At 38.3% G+C, this 18,956-nt stretch overlaps 1 protein-coding gene across 1 annotated transcript; it reads right to left on the reverse strand.

Annotated features, from left to right (window-relative positions):
• Window positions 1-451: 451 nt before the first annotated feature.
• On the reverse strand, window positions 452-11,463 carry LOC586455 (general transcription factor IIH subunit 3-like). Its single transcript, XM_030991431.1, has 12 exons — window positions 11,333-11,463; window positions 10,588-10,707; window positions 9,884-9,999; window positions 7,211-7,362; window positions 6,696-6,755; window positions 6,049-6,078; window positions 5,602-5,630; window positions 5,207-5,281; window positions 4,235-4,357; window positions 2,545-2,680; window positions 2,124-2,160; window positions 452-1,460 (listed from the first exon to the last, which is right to left on the reverse strand). The coding sequence occupies exons 2-12, from the start codon at window positions 10,684-10,686 to the stop codon at window positions 1,424-1,426; spliced, it is 894 nt and encodes a 297-aa protein (XP_030847291.1). The 5' UTR covers window positions 10,687-10,707; window positions 11,333-11,463; the 3' UTR covers window positions 452-1,423.
• Between the last annotated feature and the right edge of the window lie 7,493 nt (window positions 11,464-18,956).

Consider the following 18,956-nt stretch of genomic DNA (forward strand, 5'->3'; position numbering starts at 1 on the left):
TTGCCAAGCTTTGGCACAATGGTAATTTCTAGATTACCAACAGACTCCCCATATCTCTCTATTCTCATCATCCTCTTCATCTATATTACCATCACCTTCACCAACCTCATGACCATATTATCACTGTCTTCATCACATCATCATCACTATCATTATCATCACCAGTCGCCACCATTAATTCATCATCACCATCACTGTCTTCATCATCATCGACATCATTATCACTTTCATGATGATCATTATCATCTTCATTCGCGACTATTAATTCATCATCATCATCACCATCACTACTACTATCATAACCTCATTACCATCACAATCACTACTGATAGCCTTTGGGAAAGTGCATAAAATATATATATTACCTCAGGTATTATTTGACATAATTCTACTACATATCATGATATCTCTGAACTGATCACCAACATATTACTCAATGAAAATAACAAGATTTTGCATTTGTTCATTTTTATTACAAGAGTTGTATTTGTAAGCATCTACTGAAGCAAAACAAAATGGTATCAAAATATCTTCAGTGTCCATACATTCCTTCATAACTTTTAGGGAATACATACATTTGTGAAATTTCTAAAGTAAAGATAGGCTTGCTGGTCTATAAAGGATCCTGGATTTCTGTATTATTGTAAGGAATCTAAGGACACACAGGTGTATGTATACCCAGTGCATGATGAAGCTGGATTCTTTGTAAAGCCAAGCTTTGTTTCTACAGGTCGATTACTGATTCCAGTAATAGATTTAAATTACTTTATACCTTAGGCTGTATGGTCTATCATTATGTAACAAATAATATTGTAGTTTGTGCAATTATGTAATCTTTGGGCATAAAAAGATAATTGCTTACAGCAGGCCACATGCAACAGCCCATGTAGGAAGAAAATAAAAAATCCTGCGTGAGATATAAATTTCCAAGAAAAAAACATTTAATCATCCTCTTCACCAATATGTCCTGTTGATCTCCCATCCTTTTCGTTTAACCCGACTGCTAAGAAAGCACGTGCATGCTTGTAAGTAAGCAGACAGGGGACAGATGGCTCTAAGTCCTCTCTAAAGGACTTGGTAATGGGGGTTGATACCTTACCAAAGGGCACTAGCACATCAAATAGGTTTCTAACCAGGGACCTCCCGACTACGAGACCACTGCTCTACCACTGAGCCATTGTGTCACACTGATGTTATAAATCTATAATTGTTAAATCTATAATTGTTGACTTTCTGTGGTGAAGCAAGCTTCCTCTCCATTTCAAACAATACTACAGCTGAATTTGAAGCACACTCAGTGTCCAATCCTGGATCAATGTCATATTTGACAATTTTGCTCTTCTAAAATGTCTCTAATGTATAAAGATATCCTTGTATCATCATCATGTTATTGAAGCTACAGCAGAAGACTTCTTTTTCCTCTTCATCTTTGAAGGAGCCCCTTGATCCTGAAGGCCGTACTGTACGTTAAAACAAGAGAAGAGAACAAAGTGAAAATGTGGTTGTTCACATTGCAATTAAGGTACATGTTTTACAAACAACATGTATAATGTTATGAATAAAAACAAAACAAAATACTCCATAATCTCCATAAAAGAACGTCAACGAACAATTTTATACAAGAATAAATCTGTGTGTGGTGTCAAGCACTATAAGATAATAATAATAATACCCAGTTTTTATATAGCGCATATTACAATCACTAAGCGCTTCCAAACTTTGAGATTATTACCCCGGCTTTAGCTGTGCTGACATTAAGGCGCTCTAGCATATCAAAGATAGCATCAAAGACATGGTAGACGCTTTGGGCATTCTCAACAGTATAAGATTAATGGTCATAACATGTTGATCCATGACAAAACAGTATGTGGTTTATGACATGAGAATAAATTGTGAGCCTTCCTACCCAAAAAACAAGTTATATTGTATTGTCCTACTGTCATCAAATACAACTCCTTTTTGAATTAATATGTAATTTATGCAATTAGGGTGGTCTTTATTCCAGTATTGTCAGGCTTGTAGTCAATGTCAGAGAACATTTATGGAGTATTTCATCGCATGTTGATAATAAAAAAGGAAGACCCCCCCCCCCCCCCCCAAAAAAAAAAAAAAACAACACTTACTGGCATGTTGAGCAGATGGGACTATATGTGCAGAAAACTGAAAAACAAATAAAAAAGAAAATGGCTCATATACACAAGGATAAGAGAATAAATTCATGCTTTATCATGAATCATGATTCAATCAGCATCCTACATACAGAGAAGCTATGGTTCTCTTCTCAAACAATCATTTCTTCCATTAACCACATCTCAATTATAGTAGGTCAAGTATACAAATGAACTTGACCCTAAAAGCGACAATAAAAATGCCATTATATATCTTTTCTAACCCTTGTTTTCTACAGTGACACCTAACACATGCCCTTAAATTAGGTTGGCAAATTAAACATAATTATTATCAACGAATTCCCCATCATCTATGCATATCTTTATTTACTTGTTACAACTACAGTTACAACCAGGATCATATTTGAATACTTACTGGAAAGACAGACGGAGCATACGTATCCCACGTCAATGAGTATACGATGGCAGAAACATGCTGCCCTGTAGTCAACATGGATGGCTGGTGGTAAGACTAGGCTTTCTCTCTGGCTAGGAGATGGTAGGTATACCCACTGCAAGATGACAAACAAGAGTTAAAACATAGTTAGTTAAAAAAAATATAGTTACATCACCGAAGGTTTTTTTTCTGATTGATTGGTCAGTCAATTCATGGAGTTTCAAATAGTTCCCTCCCATAGACATTGAATAAAGAAAGAGGGAACTGTTTGACTTATTACCACGCTCATGTACACAGATATTGGCATGTCAAAACTACCTCCCTCAATGCACTATGAGATCAACATTCTGGCTGAATGATGACACACACATGCACACACGCACTAGCACACACACACATAGTATAGTACACCGGAAACTTATAGTGCATGAATCTTTTGCAGATTTTTTTTTAGTGGTAGAGATTCCCGAAAGTATCAGGTTGTGAAATATCAAAATTAGATTGAAACACAACTTGAAATATTGATTTTGTAATGCATAAAACTTTTCTTGCTCATAACAGATCATCATTAAAGGGATAGTTGAGTTCTGTTGCAGAAGGCACTACACAAAATAATTTTTTTGTGAGATAATGGAAAACTGAGTGTCAAATTTGACAGAACATACAATTTAAATGACAAAATCATCTTTGTTTGATCAAAATCGGTTCAGAGACGTCTGAAATATCCATAAATATAAAGATTTCTAATATTTGTGTACCACCACAAAATATTTAATAATTTGAAAAAAGCCGTTGAAAAAACGAAATAGCGCCTCTTACGTTGTATTTGTTGGCTTTTTCGTGTTGGTTATATTACCCACAACCAGCCGGCCCATGTATGGTTATTATTAATTGATTAAAGGTCACCATATTTTTTGTTAAAGTGGAGCTGAATTGGTATGATCGTATTGGCTAAATTTCACACATTTTGGGGTCTAAAATTAGCTTCATAGCAATTTTAGGTTCTAAAAGGGCACTAGAAATGTCATAGATAAGAATAAGAGCAATAACCATGCACTTTGAAGGCATTTGCGGTCTGAAAACAGAACTCAATTATCCCTTTTACAATTTCCGAAAGTTTTACATTGTAAAGCCTGGTTTCTGTTTGATAATATCACATCATAATGCTTTGCAAATGTAGTGGCACCTTTAAAGAGTGACTTTTAAGGATGTTCCCGAGTAATGTTTGTGTGTGTGTGTGTATTTACTTTGCACAATATCAGGAACTCGGGGCACTGTACACACTGAATACATAACCACCTGGCCCTGCGTAGCTAAGGTACGCACAAACATTACTGAAAACTTCTTCAAACATAGAGCAATCAACAACTACGATCTTTCTAACCAGGGCAAGCATGCACTGGGGAGTGTTTCACAAAGATCAGGTTGGCAGGCTGTTCATTTAATGGCATTGGTCTCTCAAGGGATGTACAAATCATGCTCACAAATCTATAGAATGTACATTTTTTGATAGTTCATTATTTAAGGAAAAAATATAATCTAAAAGATCATAATGGTGAGAGCAAACAGTGGCATGAACGGCCTGCCATATTTAAGTTCAACTTAAAGTCGATCTTAGTCTTTGTGAAACACCCCTGGTGTCCTTTTCCTGAGAATAGGAATGACTTACCAGTAGGTACTGGAGTAGCCCTGTCGTTGATAGGAGCTTGAGGTATTTTCCTCCTGTGATGTCACAGGCCTGCTGTAACAGACTGGAATCCTTATCCAGGATACATGCATCAATGGGAATGTTCTGCATTCAAATGAGAGAGAGAGAGAGAGAGAGAGAGAGAAAGAGTGAGAGAGAGTGAGAGAGAAAGTCTATCATTAGAGTGCATAATTTTAGGTCAACTCGTGAATGTCACAGGCCTCCTGTAAGATACTAGAATCTTTGTCTAGGATAAATGCATTTATCGAAATATGCTGTATTAAAAAAGGAGAGTGAGAGAGAGAGAGAGATCATAATATACAATGAAAGAATATAAGACACAATGTACAGACCTACAGATATGACGAAAACAAGACAGATACAGTGTAGATGACAGAGAGCAAGAAAATTGGACACACAGACGGATATAATTCACCACATTCAAAAAAGGTAAAGAAAGAAGAGAGATAAAGTGAAAACAAAAATAAGAGTACACAAATGTTATGATACTTCCACTCCTTCTCATGAATATGAAACAATCTTATCTTTTTAACCACAAACCTTCGCTTTCAAGTAAGTTAGGTAATCTATACTATAAGATGATGTTGTGGATCCTATTCAAATGATTTGGTTGAAAGCGTACATGTGACCAGGCATTTATTTTGCCTAATGCGTAATTTGGATAATGACCGGTCATTATCCAATTCTAATGACCGGTCATTAGTAAAATTATGTTATAAAACATCATTTTTAAAACAAATAAAACATAATCTTATAAAACAAATAGTACACATCTTTTGTTCCGGCATTAGTACAATTACCCACACTCGGTACCTTCAAAACAGTCCAAACACCCTCGTCTACCGCCTTGGGCGTGTTAGTTTTACTAATGCCCTCACTGCTGTGTATTATTTGTATACTCTTGATGAAGAAAATAAAGAGAGACAATTTTACCTGTTTTTGTGCTGTGAAGATGACATTCATAAAGTTCATATACTGGGATGCACTGTCATCAGCTGCTTTGAGTACCTGTGGGAAGAAGAGAAAGGAAATTGATTTGAAACTCACAAATATTTACTTTATACATTGTATGATTTCTTTAGATTGGCAATATCATATTAACCATCCTGTATGTCATAAATCTTGTAAAGGTATGTGGTTGTATTATAACTCACTTATAACATTCTAGCGTGGCTTTGCATCATTAATATCATGGTATTCATTTTCATGGTTGATGTATCATTTAGAAACTTCAAATCATAAATCAATATGTAATTGATTAGCGATAAAATGTTATTATGTGAAACTGCCAAGTGATGATAGAAAAATATCAAATCTGTAATGCTTACTAGGATTCTTGACTTTATCTTTTCACCAACTGTAGAAAAAAATGTGAGAGACACCATTAATACAAACTGTGGAAAAAATCACATAAACAGGTCATACTGATGTATGTCACCTAATCAAAGAAAGGTTATCTTGGTGAATTTCACTTCAGGTATATTAACCCAAATTGCAAGCAAAAATCTTATTAAACTATGGGTTGACTGGCTGCAAACTGATAATAAACAAATTTACAATGATCGCTTTTTGAAAGTTTGTTTATTGGCAATGACCCCTTTTCAAATTTTTGCTTGAAAATAAATATGCCATAAACGCTCTCTAAAAGTTGGCAAAATCCCTGATGCAGAGAATTCTTAATGGCTATCCTTTTTAAATAAAATAGCATATTAAGATATAAAAACGAAAACAAAATCATCATAAATTGAGCAAAAAAACAAAGAAACAAATCTTACCTGCACATTCCTTTTCAACTCTGTGAATATCTGCATTGATCGTCAATTAAGGAACAGTACAAACACTTGTGAAATAAATAACTCAATGCCTCAGCCCCTTGACGCGAAAAGTGGAATGGTGGAACACACGTGTAATGTCATTTGCAGTTTATCAGATATTTGCCTTACATACAAAACACACTAACAATATAGATGTAACTACTGACTCAAGAAAATAATTACATCTGATAATGTACCATTATTGTAAATATGAATGATTGAAAGAGGAAAAATAAATGAAATCAATTGAATTGAATTGAATTGAATAGTGAGAGAATGGAATATATGACAATGATGTTCTCTTTTGTTACAACTGATTACACCTCAACTGTAAAATTGCTGATGAGCCTGTTATTCAGTGGCAATTGAAGTATGCTGCCAGAAATTATTTCCAACTTGTTTAAAGCCCCACTCTACTACTTTAAGCTACTTGCTCCCTCTATATAGAAAACAATGCCTAATAAGTGACCATTGGTCCCCATGATCCTCTTTTTCTTATGTTAATTGGGAGCTGAGTGGATGAGATAACCACCTGTCAGTGACCAAGACCATGCAGGGAGGTCTAATCCCTCCTGGCCAAACTAGTACAGACGGGCTTTAAAGGATACAGCACAATGCCATCGCCAGTGATCCAGCCAGAAGCGTGTCCGTATGTGATACTGTCGGGTCTGTAGAAGATAAGACCATGGAAATGAACATTCTGATACTAATAACAATTTGTGGGTTAGATAAGAAGTTATGGGTAAACATTAAAAATTAACACCTATGTTATATGAATGAAACAATACCCTACATTCCTAAGTGCACAGATACTGCTTTTCTTGGGTGTTCTCAGGCCAGGGGGGTGTTTCACAAAGATCCCAAGTCAAACTCAAATTATGGAGAGCCAGTTGTAGCCTCAATAGTGACAAATTAAGTATTTTAGACTTTTTATGAATTCCACATCAAGAACATGAAATCTCCTTGATAATAGAAAATATGAATGATTTGAATCAACATTTCATGCCTTTTAAAATGACTTCTACAAAATATTTTCTAATATGCTAACAGCTTTCCATAATTGTTAGTCCAACTTAGAGATAAGTTCAACTAAGGATCTTTGTGAAACACCCCCAGGACTTACTTTCATCTACCAAGTTCTTGAGTTCCTCCATGACTGCATCATTGATAGAAGCAAAGACTTCATACTTCCCATCTGAGCTCATCTCATCTTGCTCCCTCTGATCATCTCCATCATCAAACGCATCACTCGTCTTCTTCGGGTACAAGAAACGGCTACAGATACAATGAATACATAATAGGAAAGGTGATCTTTGTTAAACAGATTTATAGATCTACATTTAAAGTCAGTTCTCAACAAGAGTAAGAAATCATGAATTGACAATTTAAAGAGGATTTTGTGAATTAAAGTTATGTGCAGGATAAGCATATAGGAAATAGCTATCCCTGTTAAAGATAAACTTTAGTACTGGTAATGCGATTGCATTGTGAAAGAAAAGGTGTGGAAAGGATCAGAAACAGTTGATCATGTAGCATGTAAGTATTGGTGTGCACTGCAAGGTTCTGGAGTCATCAAAATCATAATAAATTTGACCGAGTCTTGGTAAAGTAACAAGCACTCACATAGAAAGCTATATATGGGACAACACACATGGTGTCGGGGCTAGTACTTCCTTGATTTCCTTGTCTTTCTATGCTCATTACTCAGCCAGTATACATTTTCTTCCAAACTTGTTTGGCACATGTCATTTATTTGTAATGTTGAACATTCAGTGTAAGTTTCGTTTGATTCTGTGAGAATTATTTTTTTTTTGACCAGTACTGGAGTTTATCTTTTACTGAACTAGCTGCAATTTCTAAATCATTGCATACCGTTGCAGTGCAAAATACATTGATTCGGTTAGTTGTTGATTTTCTTAATTAATGAAATTGTTTTAACATATCTCATTGATTCATGAGGCCAATGATTTCCCTGTTATCAAGTACCTACTAATACATTGTAGATAAATATGGTCACGGATTTGAGCACTGGCATGGCACCAATTTCCACAGTCAAGGCGTTTATCTTATTTATCTCTATTACCATTCTCCACCCATGAGTAGCAAATGGGTGCATGATATGGTCTATTCCTTGAATTGCATCATGTGCTAAATAAGTCTGGGTAAAAATTCCCAATTACGGTATGAATTGGAATGCTCACAGGACAGTCAATTTTTCATTAGCATTACTATCAAAATAGTATTAATGATTTCAAAAGTCGAAGACAAATGTACATGCTACAAGTTTTCTGACCTCTGCACATGCCTTTTACTATGCAGTGTAAGGCTGCGACGGGTAGTAGAATGCTCGAGTACCCGCACGGTTGACAACTACTCGGGTACGATTTCTCGTACCCGAATATTCGGTTGCAAAAAAAAAAAAAAAAAAAAAACTGTCCAGGCCCACGCTTACCCGTGCCAGGGAGAGCGGCGGCCGCTGGCATGGTGCCATCAGTAAAAATGTTTCCCAACTCAAGCACTGTCAAACTCACCACTCAGAAATTTGGGACCAAATGTCCAGATTTCTGTTTGGACTCGGAGGACAATGGATGGTTTTTAAAACAGCATTGTTTACTTTTATTATCATTATTAAATCGGCGCCTTCAACTGCAACTCGAAGTAAAATTACATGCGTTTTCTGCGATACTGGGATACTGTACCAGTGGTATGGTGGTGGCAAAAAATTCAAAAAATTCAAAAAATTCAAAAAATCAAACAAGGGAAACGCTCTCGGCGGTCTCGCCTGCATAACGCAATTCAATATGATAAACCAGAACGTCAATGACGTAGCGCTCATCCGCATCTCACAACAACAAATATCGTAAATTTTATGTGGTACACTTTTGAACTGGTCAAAAATAGAAATTTGATGCCCTGGAAGGGACATAATTTCATTTCATTTGCATAAAGTACCATAAATAATCAATGGAGCAAAATCTCACAATTCTGTGTAGAAGTTTATTGTTCCAAATTTAGCTCTACCAGATAAGGCAAAATCGGTCAAGAAATGAGGGAAAAGAAGCAATTTTTGTTATTTTTGGAATAAATTTGCATAAATTACCATAATTAATTAATGGAGAACAATTTCAAAATTCTGAATAGAAGTTTAGTGTACCAAAGTTAGCTCTACGATATAAAGCAAACCAAATCAAAATCGGTCGAGAAATGAAGGAGAAGAAGCCTTTTTTGTGATTTCGAATAAATTTGCATAAATTAGCATAGATAATGAATTTCACGATTCTGTGTAGAAATTTTAAATCCCCTCCTAGCCCTATCATATGAAACAATCAGAATCAAAATCGGTTGAAAAATAACGAAGAAGAAGCATTTTGAAAATCTTAATGTTGATGCCACAACAAAGTCTAAGTTTGTTGACCTTAAATGGCCTTTGACCTTAACTTAGTGACCTGAAATTCTACTCACATGATTGGGGATACTTGATTACCCTATAGTCAAAGTTTCATTGACTAAGAACTTATACTTTAAAAATTATACCAAATCAAAAACTTAACCTAAGGTTAAGTTTTTGATGTTGACGCCGTCGCCGTCGCCGTCGCCGCCGCCGTCACCGGAAAAGCGGCGCCTATGTCTCGCTTTTTGCTACGCAGGCGAGACAAAAATTAAAAAAAATTAAAAAAATAAACAAAAAAAAAAAAAAAAACATGGCGTCCGAATATTCGAGTATTCGCTTGTAAGCCTGGGAGTGTACTCGGGTACCTCATTACACTGTTGTGCACAGCCTTAATGCAGTGGTTACCTTTCATTGGTGTGACTGGCAATAACGGCTACTTTGTTGCGTCTATCCATCATGAGATGTGAATTGATAAACACCACCACTGCATCCATACACTGACTTAATGCTAATCCATCCTTCTGTAGCGAGAGAACAAATGAAACAGAATTGGTAACCACACTTACAATGAGAGATCTTCAAATATTCTAGACTTGAATCCATAGAAAAACATGGAGTTATATACAGTCAAACCTGTCTACAGCGACCGCCCAAGGGAAACAAAAATGTGCTTGTTGTAGACAGGTGGTCTATGTAGACAGGTTCCTTTAGTACAATGTACATGTTTCAATGAGAAACCATTTTCAAGGGAAACAACAAATGTGCTTGTTGTAGACAGGTGGTCACTAAAGCAGGTTTGACTGTACTACATTAATTAAGGAGACATTTAAAATAATCATTCAAGAAATTGGCAACAAAATAAATGTCTTGAATATCTAAACAAAAATCAGGGTTGTGTCTCGTAGTGAAAGATATTTTTTTAGCGTGTGCCACATCAACTCGTTGATAGATTATCAAATTACTCACAGCTTCACGTTGTCATTGTTAGCACAATTATTTACTTCACTGAGATATTGTATTAAATTCATATCATCTTTCGACTTTAAACCAAGATCTGTACACTGGATCATCGTGCTGGCTGCTGAATATTTATTATTTTTACAATTTACCTGTTGCTTGTGATGGCTCTGTTTTCCCCACCAAACTGGATTAACATCAATCACTATGACAACCAGATTTCCTACATCTTCATCATCTGTGGAAGACATCTTTCAGTTGGAGAATAAAACCTAAATTTGAGAATGAGAAATTACAGAGAATCCAGTCAGGAGTGACAGCCGGTAGATCTAGTATGAAAGTGTTGAAATATAAAGTTTGTGGAATGTCAACAAATGTCAGTTTCATTAAAGAAATGACCCATATCATTATCAGACGGTTATTTCTGTCTAGTATTAATGCCCTTGCCTTGCCCCTTGAAAGTTGGAATGATTAATCATTCAATTTATGAAATTGAATACGTAAATGAATGGAGTCGGGCAAACTCGGACCAAAGACAACTCGGCCCAGCTGCAAGGTTTAGGCAATTATGGTTAGGGTTAGGTTATGGGTAAGGATAGGGTAAGATGACAAAAATTGACAGATTTAGTAACCCCAAGGATACGCTTTTTAGCACTAGCAAGCAGCTAGCAGGACAGATGTAGGTCAGAGTGCCGCACGCCGCCTCTCTCCGTGGCCGGCCCTGGCCCTGCCATGCCCGGCCGCGGCTGTCTGCCTCCTGCAGCTGTGGCAATTTGCAACCAACGAATTCCGATTTTCGAGTAGAGTTCTAATGACGATTTATATATAACTTTAAATGTCAATGATTGATCAATATATGTTTCTTGAAACTTAAGATAACTATCACGTCATACTTACCATAAACCAATGATTTGGAACTCGTGAATGTGAATTTCTGGAGGAGATTCAGAAGATCCATTCATTCATCCGGCCGCTTGCATCATAATTTAGCGCAATGACAATTTTACCGTTCACTGCATGTCTAGTCTGCAACCACAAACCCTGGTCAGTCGTAAATATGAGTCTGCACTCTATATTAATACAACCATGTTGTTGTTTTAGTTTTAAGGACGTGTGTCCACTGATCTCTACAGAAAAATCAATGAGACTGTCGAGAGCAATGAATTATCTTCTGATTCTTGTCCTAAAATCAGTGGCGTACCTGGGGTACTCCGTCAGGGGGGGCAAGCGACCGAAACAAACAAAAAAGGCGATGCTAATTTTCACTTCTGGCGAGCGAGCGAGCAAAAAAAAATCTTTAAGTAACGTTTGGTATATAAACTGGTATTGTTGCAAGTTGGGGGTGGGAACATTCACTTGATAGCGACGTGAATTTCATTTTTTTTTGCAAACGAGTGTAGCGAGCTAGAAAAAAAATCACGTCTTTTTTAATAATTGCCACTTAAACTTGGTTCAATTGTCCCATGCAGGGCGCGGGAACAATATTGTGTTTAGGGTGATTTTATACCCATTTTAGCTAGCGAGCGAAAATACATCTTTCTCTCAATGAATTGCTATATAAAATTTGTTTCATTGTTGCAGGTAGCGGGCGGGCACAATCGTGTTTAAGGTAATGTCAATCCCATTTTGCCGGGCAGGCAACCCCCTACATTTATCTTTGTAATGATATTGTAGCAGGTTAGTGGTGGGCACATAATTCCACGAGCTAGCGAGCGTAGCGAGCGAGAAAAAAAAAAACAACTTTTCTTTTATAGGGAAAATATGGTACATAAAACTTGGGTTCATTGTTCCATGTCAGGGACGTGATTATTAAAAGCGGTGTTATTTCTATTTTGGCGAGCGAGCGTAGCGAGCGAGCAAAAAAAAAATCACTTCTATTTTATAGGGAAAATATGGTACATAAAACTTGGGTTCATTGTTCCATGTCAGGGACGTGATAATTAAAAGCGGTGTTATTTCTATTTTGGCGAGCGAGCGTAGCGAGCGAGCAAAACAAATCACTTCTCTTTTATAGGGAAAATATGGTATATAAACTTGGGTTCATTGTTCCATGTCAGGGACGTGATTATTAAAAGCGGTGTTATTTTCTATTTTGGCGAGCGAGCGTAGCGAGCGAGCAAAATTTTTGTAATGATAATTGGTTCATAAATTTCAGATTTTTTTGTTGCAGGGCAGGGCTTACACAATCATGTCTAAGGTGATGTTAAATCCATTTTGGCGGGCACAAGCACACCAAAACTTCTTTGAATAACGTTTGGTACATAATTATTAACTGGTTATTGCAGGTTGGGGCGGGCACGTTAGCGGTGTCAATTCCATTTTGGCGAGCGAGCATAGCGAGCAAGCAAAAAAAAAAAAATTCTCTTTTAATAGAAATTAATAAATAAACTTGTTTTTATTGGTGCAGGTCAGGATGGACGCAATCGCGTTTAACGCGATTCAATTCCTTTTTGGCGAGAGGGCGAAAAAACTCTTCCATTTTTAATGATATTGTTGCAGGTCAAGGGTGGGCACAATTGTTTCCAAAGCAATGTCTATTTATTTTATTCGCGAGCGAGAAAAATGAATTAGTCTCTTTTAGTAACATTTGGTACATATATTATGTGTTATTGTTGCCATGGTTGCAGGTCGGGGCCCGTCGGGGCAGGCACAATAATCTAGGCAATACTAATCCTTTTCTTTTTTCAGGGGGACGAGCAAGTGAAAACATTTAATACAAAATAGGCTAGCAAGCAGTTCGCGCCAGCGAAGAGTTTCAAATTTGTTATATCACTTATATTTTCCTATTTTCATTTGTTTTAATTTTTCAGGGCCGTATGCGGAATATTTTTCTGGTGGGGGAGGGGAAAGATGCGTTAAAAGTTTTCGAAGAATCTCAAAAGCAAAAGGAGTGAAGGGAGTTCGAGCGACCGAACTGGTCATGAGGGTACTTTTGCATTTTCAAAAGTAGAATTGAAGGATTTGGTATAGGCCTACACTACATTTTCAGGAAAAAAAACTGTACGTTTTCAAAATATCTGGGGTCAACTGCCCCCCCCCCCCCTGGTGCGTACGGCCATGGTCTTTTTTTCTTTTTTTTAATTTCCCCATTTTATTCCTTTCCTTTTCTTTTCCCTTTTCTTCCTTTTCTCTTTCTTTCCTTTTTTCTTCCCTTTTCCTTTTTTTTTTTTCTTTCCTTTTCCTTTCTTTTCTTTTCTTTCCCTTTTTCTTTTTTTCTCCTGGAGCCCGTCAGGGGGGGCACTCTGCCCCCCCTGCCCCCCCATAGGTACGCCAGTGCCTAAAATCATATCTAATTACTGGTTTTTAAAACGGTATCATTTGAATTTCCATTTCCCAGCATTATTTTGAACTGTCCCGAAATTGTTTTCCTTTCTTGAAATTAGACTACAGCCCCAGCCTATTCTTTTCTTATGCTTCTTCTTCTTCTTCTTGATTGTTTTTGTTTGGCAATCAGTCACAGTTGACTATTTTTGCCAAACACTATTTTATGAATTATTTATATAGGGCCTATATATACATATGTACAATTTCATGTCATAAATTATGGAGCGCCAAAGGTGCCAATATCAACAGTCACAAAAACAAACAAAGATGCATACAAACAAACAAAGAAGCATACAAACAAACAAAGGACAGAGCAAAATAGACAAAGTACCCAGAAGAAAGGACCAATTAACAAAGAATAAATCAAAGGTCAGAGCAAAATAGACAAAGTACAGGTCAGAAGAAACAGAGGGCGTTTTGGTTTACGGTAAGCAAATAGACATCAAGCACGAAAACGAGAAAGGACAAACTCAAAAGGACATCAGCTCAGCTACGAAGTGACCCTCAAAGGACAACAGAGGGCGTTTTGGTTTACGGTAAGCAAATAGACATCAAGCACGAAAACGAGAAAGGACAAACTCAAAAGGACATCAGCTCAGCTACGAAGTGACCCTCAAAGGACAACAGAGGGCGTCCTCGAGGTTTTTTTCTTTTAATCTAGGGCCTACTCCAATATAATACGCTGTAGGTCAATACAACAAATATGGGCTTTCATCGAAAGGGTGCGGTGCGGTGCGGTGTGGTGTGCTCAACGCACCCATTCGATAAAAGAGGGGGCCTTTTCTCGAAAGGGTGCGTTGAGAGCGGAGAGTACCATTTTAACACACCCTTTCGATGAAAGCGGGGGGGGGGGGGGGCTTTTCTCGAAAGGGTGCGTCGACTAGTCTTTCGCATCAGTCGTTTAAAATGAGGATCTCGGACAGAAGGTAATAGTTGCCAATTTAAGTATATCGAAAATGTATTAAATGAAATGGAATGGTCTTGATTACAGAGTGGTCTCTTTGATGGGGGAGACAGAGAGAAGGAAAAAAGGGAAAGGGAAGATAAAAGGAAAGAAAGAAGAATAAGAAGAGAAGAGGGAATAAGGTGGGGGGCGAAGGACTCCCCCCCCCCCCCCCCCCCCCCCCGCCAAAAAATAAATCAGAGAGAGAGAGAAAGAGAAGGGAAAGGGAAAGAAGATAAAAGGAAAGAAGAAGAAGAAGAAGAAGAAAAGAGGTAAACGGGGGCAAAGGGCTTTTGCCTCTCCCCCCCCCCCCGCCAACAAATAAATAGGAGAGAGAGAGAAGGGAAAGGGAAAAGGAAAGAGAAGATAAAAGGAAAGAAAGAAGAGGAAAAAGAAAAAAAAAGAGGGACACGGGGGCGAAGGGCTCTTGCCCTCCCCCCCCCCCCCCCCAGAAAAAAAAATAAGAGAGAGAGAGAGAGAGAGAGAGAAGGGAAAGGGAAAGGGAAAGAGAATATAAAAGGAAAGAAAGAAGCATAAGAAGAAAAGAGGGAAAGGGGGCGAAGGGCTCTTGCCAACAAAATAAATAAGAGAGAGAGAGAAGGGAAAGGGAAAGAGGAGATAAAAGGAAAGAAAGAAGAGGAAGAAGAAGAAGAAAAGAGGGAAACGGGGGCGAAGGGCTCTTGCCCTCCCCCCCCCCCCCGCCAAAAATAAATAAGAGAGAGAGAAGGGAGAGGGAAAGAAAATATAAGAGGAAAGTAAGAAGAGGAATAAGAAGGAAAGAGGGAAACGGGGGAAGGGCGAAGGGCTCTTGCCCCCCCCCCCCTGCCAACAAAATAAATAAGAGAGAGAAAGAGAGTGAAGGGAAAGGGAAAGAAAATATAAAAGGAAAGAAAGAAGAGGAAAAAGAATAAGAAAAGAGGGAAACAGGGGCGAAGTGCTCTTGCCTCCTCCCTCCCCCCCCCCGCCAAAAAATAAATAAGAGAGAGAGAGAGAATCTGTTCTGATCCTGGTCCTGATCCTCAAGAGGGATATAAAGATGACCAATAAGAACGTTATCGTTCGAGAGAGAGTGTTTGTTGCTTCTAGAACATTTTAGAATTAAGTCCCATCACATTGCAGTTGTGGGGAGGGACTATGATTATATTACCCCCTTGGATGGCTTCCCATAAGAGTCCGGCTTTGAAGGTTTCGACTGCGTCGCAGGCAAAGATGCTGGGGGGGGGGGGGGGGGAAAGTAAATTCCAGGCCCGTATGGTTCTTGGAAAGAAGGTGAGTCGATATATATCCGTCTTGCATCTTATGTTGGAGAAGGAGAGGGAAAGAGAAGATAAAAGGAAAGAAAGAAGAGGAAGAGGAAGAAGAATTTGTGTTCTGCCAGTGTCACAAATAGATATAAAAATATGCTCATCTGACCGTTATTTATTGCCCAAAACCCCTGAGCTTCTGGGTGCTCCACCCCCTGGACCCCACGCCAATTCGTGACCCCTGTGTCACAAATAAGGTATAAAATAATAATTATTTAATGGACAAAACTCCTGAGCTTCTGGGGGCTCCGCCCCCTGGACCCAACACCAAATTGTGTCCTGCCACTGTCACAAATAAGGTATAAAATTATGCTCATCCGACGTTAATTTTGATGTTTAATACCCCTGAGCTTCTGAGGGCTCCGCCCTGTGAAAAAAACGTGTAAAAAAAACACGTTAATTTTTACCGTTTTTGGGAGATACCCCCCCCCCTGGCGTTCAAGGGGGGGGGGGTACGATTTTTCAAATTTTTGAGGGCCCCAAAAAAGATTAGTGCTCTCTAGTAATTTCGCGACTACTCCGGAACCGCGGCAGTTTTTCTTTCATGACTTTTTTCTTTCGAGTCTTACGCATCTTTTGAAACATATTTTTGTTGAAAATCGGACGTATAATTGCGGAGTCACGTGACCTTTTGTTTTTGCATGTCAAAAAAATCTAAAATCGCTCATTTTTGTGATTTATGTACCAAACATATGGAAATACCATTTATTCTTTTAAAAAAAGAGAAAACATTGGTTATTTGGTCTTGTTTCAAGTAAATTTGTTTGATTTGGGGTAAAAATAGTTGAATTGTGGTTAGAAATGAAATGAAATAACAAATAATATAATACATAAATACAAATAATCAAAACAAGAGATAACATAGGGATAAACTGGCTCTTCCAACTTTGTTGTCGTATTATTATTCTAACGAATATATGAAGTGAAAAAGAACGCTCGAATATGAATTATTATAATTCATATTATGGGTAAAAATGTGAATTCTCTGACCTTGTTTGCATAAATTACCATAAATATGCATTTTCGCGGCGATCGGCTGTGAAACGGCCGAGATCTTAGGAGGTCCCCCCCCCCCCACCCTCAAGTCCACTCCAATCACATTGAAAAAAAGTATGACTTAAATCATCTCTCTCATCATTATACCGCTATAGTATTCATGTTTTTAATATTATTTATTTTCCATTAAACAAGTTCATAGAGAAAATACTTATCTCTCTGCAACATTAAAAAGAATCTTCATTAATATGTCTTAATTTGTATTGATAGCCTTGTGGTCGCCAACAGTGGCGAAGGCAGGGGCGTCTCCAAAGGGGGGTGGGGGTGCGACACCCCCCCCCCCCCACCTGTCAGGATATTGTCGGTAAAATTGCGCTGCCGTCGGGAAAAAGAGAAAAGGGGGAGGGGGAAAAAGAGAGTAAAAGGGAAAGAAAAGAAAAAAAGAAAAAGAAAAGAAAAAAAGAAAAGAAAGGAAAGAAAAGAGAAGAAAGAAAAGAAAGAAAGAGAAAAACGAAAAAGCGGGAGAATAGGAAAGAAAGGAGGCAAGAGCCCTTTGCCCCCGTTACCCTCTTTTCTTCTTCTTCCTCTTCTTTCTTTCCTTTTATCTTCTCTTTCCCTTTCCCTTCTCTCTCTCTCTCTTATTTATTTTTTTGGCGGGGGGGGGGGAGGAGGGGAAGAAGGGCTAGGAGGCAAGAGCCCTTCGCCTCCGTTTCCTTCTTTTTCCTCTTCTTTCTTTCCTTTTATCTTCTCTTTCCCTTTCCCTTTCCCTTCTCTCTCTTACTTATCTTTTGGCGGGGGGAGGAGGAGGAGGCAAGAGCCCCTCTTTTCTTCATATTCTTCTTCCTTTCCTTTTTTATTCTCTTTCCCTTTCCCTTTCCCTTCTCTCTTTCTCTCTTATTTATTTTTTGGCGGGGGGGGGGGGGGGGAGGCAAGAGCCTTTCGCCCCCGTTTCCCTCTTTTCTTCTTCTTCTTCCTCTTCTTTCTTTCCTTTTATCTTCCCTTTCCCTTTTTTCCTTCTCTCTGTCTCCCCCATCAAAGAGACCACTCTGTAATCAAGACCATTCCATTTCATTTAATACATTTTCGATATACTTAAATTGGCAACTATTACCTTCTGTCCGAGATCCTCATTTTAAACGACTGATGCGAAAGACTAGTCGACGCACCCTTTCGAGAAAATCCCCCCCCCCCCCCCCCGCTTTCATCGAAAGGGTGTGTTAAAATGGTACTCCGCTCTCAACGCACCCTTTCGAGAAAAGGCCCCCCTCTTTTATCGAATGGGTGCGTTGAGCACACCACACCGCACCGCACCCCTTTCGATGAAAGCCCATATTTGTTGTATTGACCTACAGCGTATTATATTGGAGTAGGCCCTAGATTAAAAAGAAAAAAAACCTCGAGGACGCCCTCTGTTGTCCTTTGAGGGTCACTTCGTAGCTGAGCTGATGTCCTTTTGAGTTTGTCCTTTCTCGTTTTCGTGCTTGATGTCTATTTGCTTACCGTAAACCAAAACGCCCTCTGTTGTCCTTTGAGGGTCACTTCGTAGCTGAGCTGATGTCCTTTTGAGTTTGTCCTTTCTCGTTTTCGTGCTTGATGTCTATTTGCTTACCGTAAACCAAAACGCCCTCTGTTGTCCTTTGAGGGTCACTTCGTAGCTGAGCTGATGTCCTTTTGAGTTTGTCCTTTCTCGTTTTCGTGCTTGATGTCTATTTGCTTACCGTAAACCAAAACGCCCTCTGTTCTTCTGACCTGTACTTTGTCTATTTTGCTCTGACCTTTGATTTATTCTTTGTTAATTGGTCCTTTCTTCTGGGTACTTTGTCTATTTTGCTCTGTCCTTTGTTTGTTTATATGCTTCTTTGTTTGTTTGTATGCATCTTTGTTTGTTTTTGTGACTGTTGATATTGGCCCTTTGGCGCTCCATAAAAATGACTATTTTTAGGATTCTTTCTCT

This window comes from Strongylocentrotus purpuratus, unplaced genomic scaffold (genome assembly GCF_000002235.5).
Source record: "Strongylocentrotus purpuratus isolate Spur 01 unplaced genomic scaffold, Spur_5.0 spur5_scaffold_2, whole genome shotgun sequence".
Lineage (NCBI taxonomy): Eukaryota > Metazoa > Echinodermata > Echinoidea > Camarodonta > Strongylocentrotidae > Strongylocentrotus > Strongylocentrotus purpuratus.

What these genes read in the sequence shown, in the direction of transcription:
- LOC586455 (XM_030991431.1), bottom strand. Translation starts at nt 10,686, where the DNA reads ATGTCTTCCACAGATGATGAAGATGTAGGAAATCTGGTTGTCATAGTG. An exon ending in AGAGCCATCACAAGCAACAG is followed by an intron (nt 10,000 to 10,587) that starts GTAAATTGTAAA and finishes CTCTCGCTACAG; the next exon opens with AAGGATGGATTAGCATTAAG. An exon ending in GCCAGTCACACCAATGAAAG is followed by an intron (nt 7,363 to 9,883) that starts GTAACCACTGCA and finishes TTGTATCTGTAG; the next exon opens with CCGTTTCTTGTACCCGAAGA.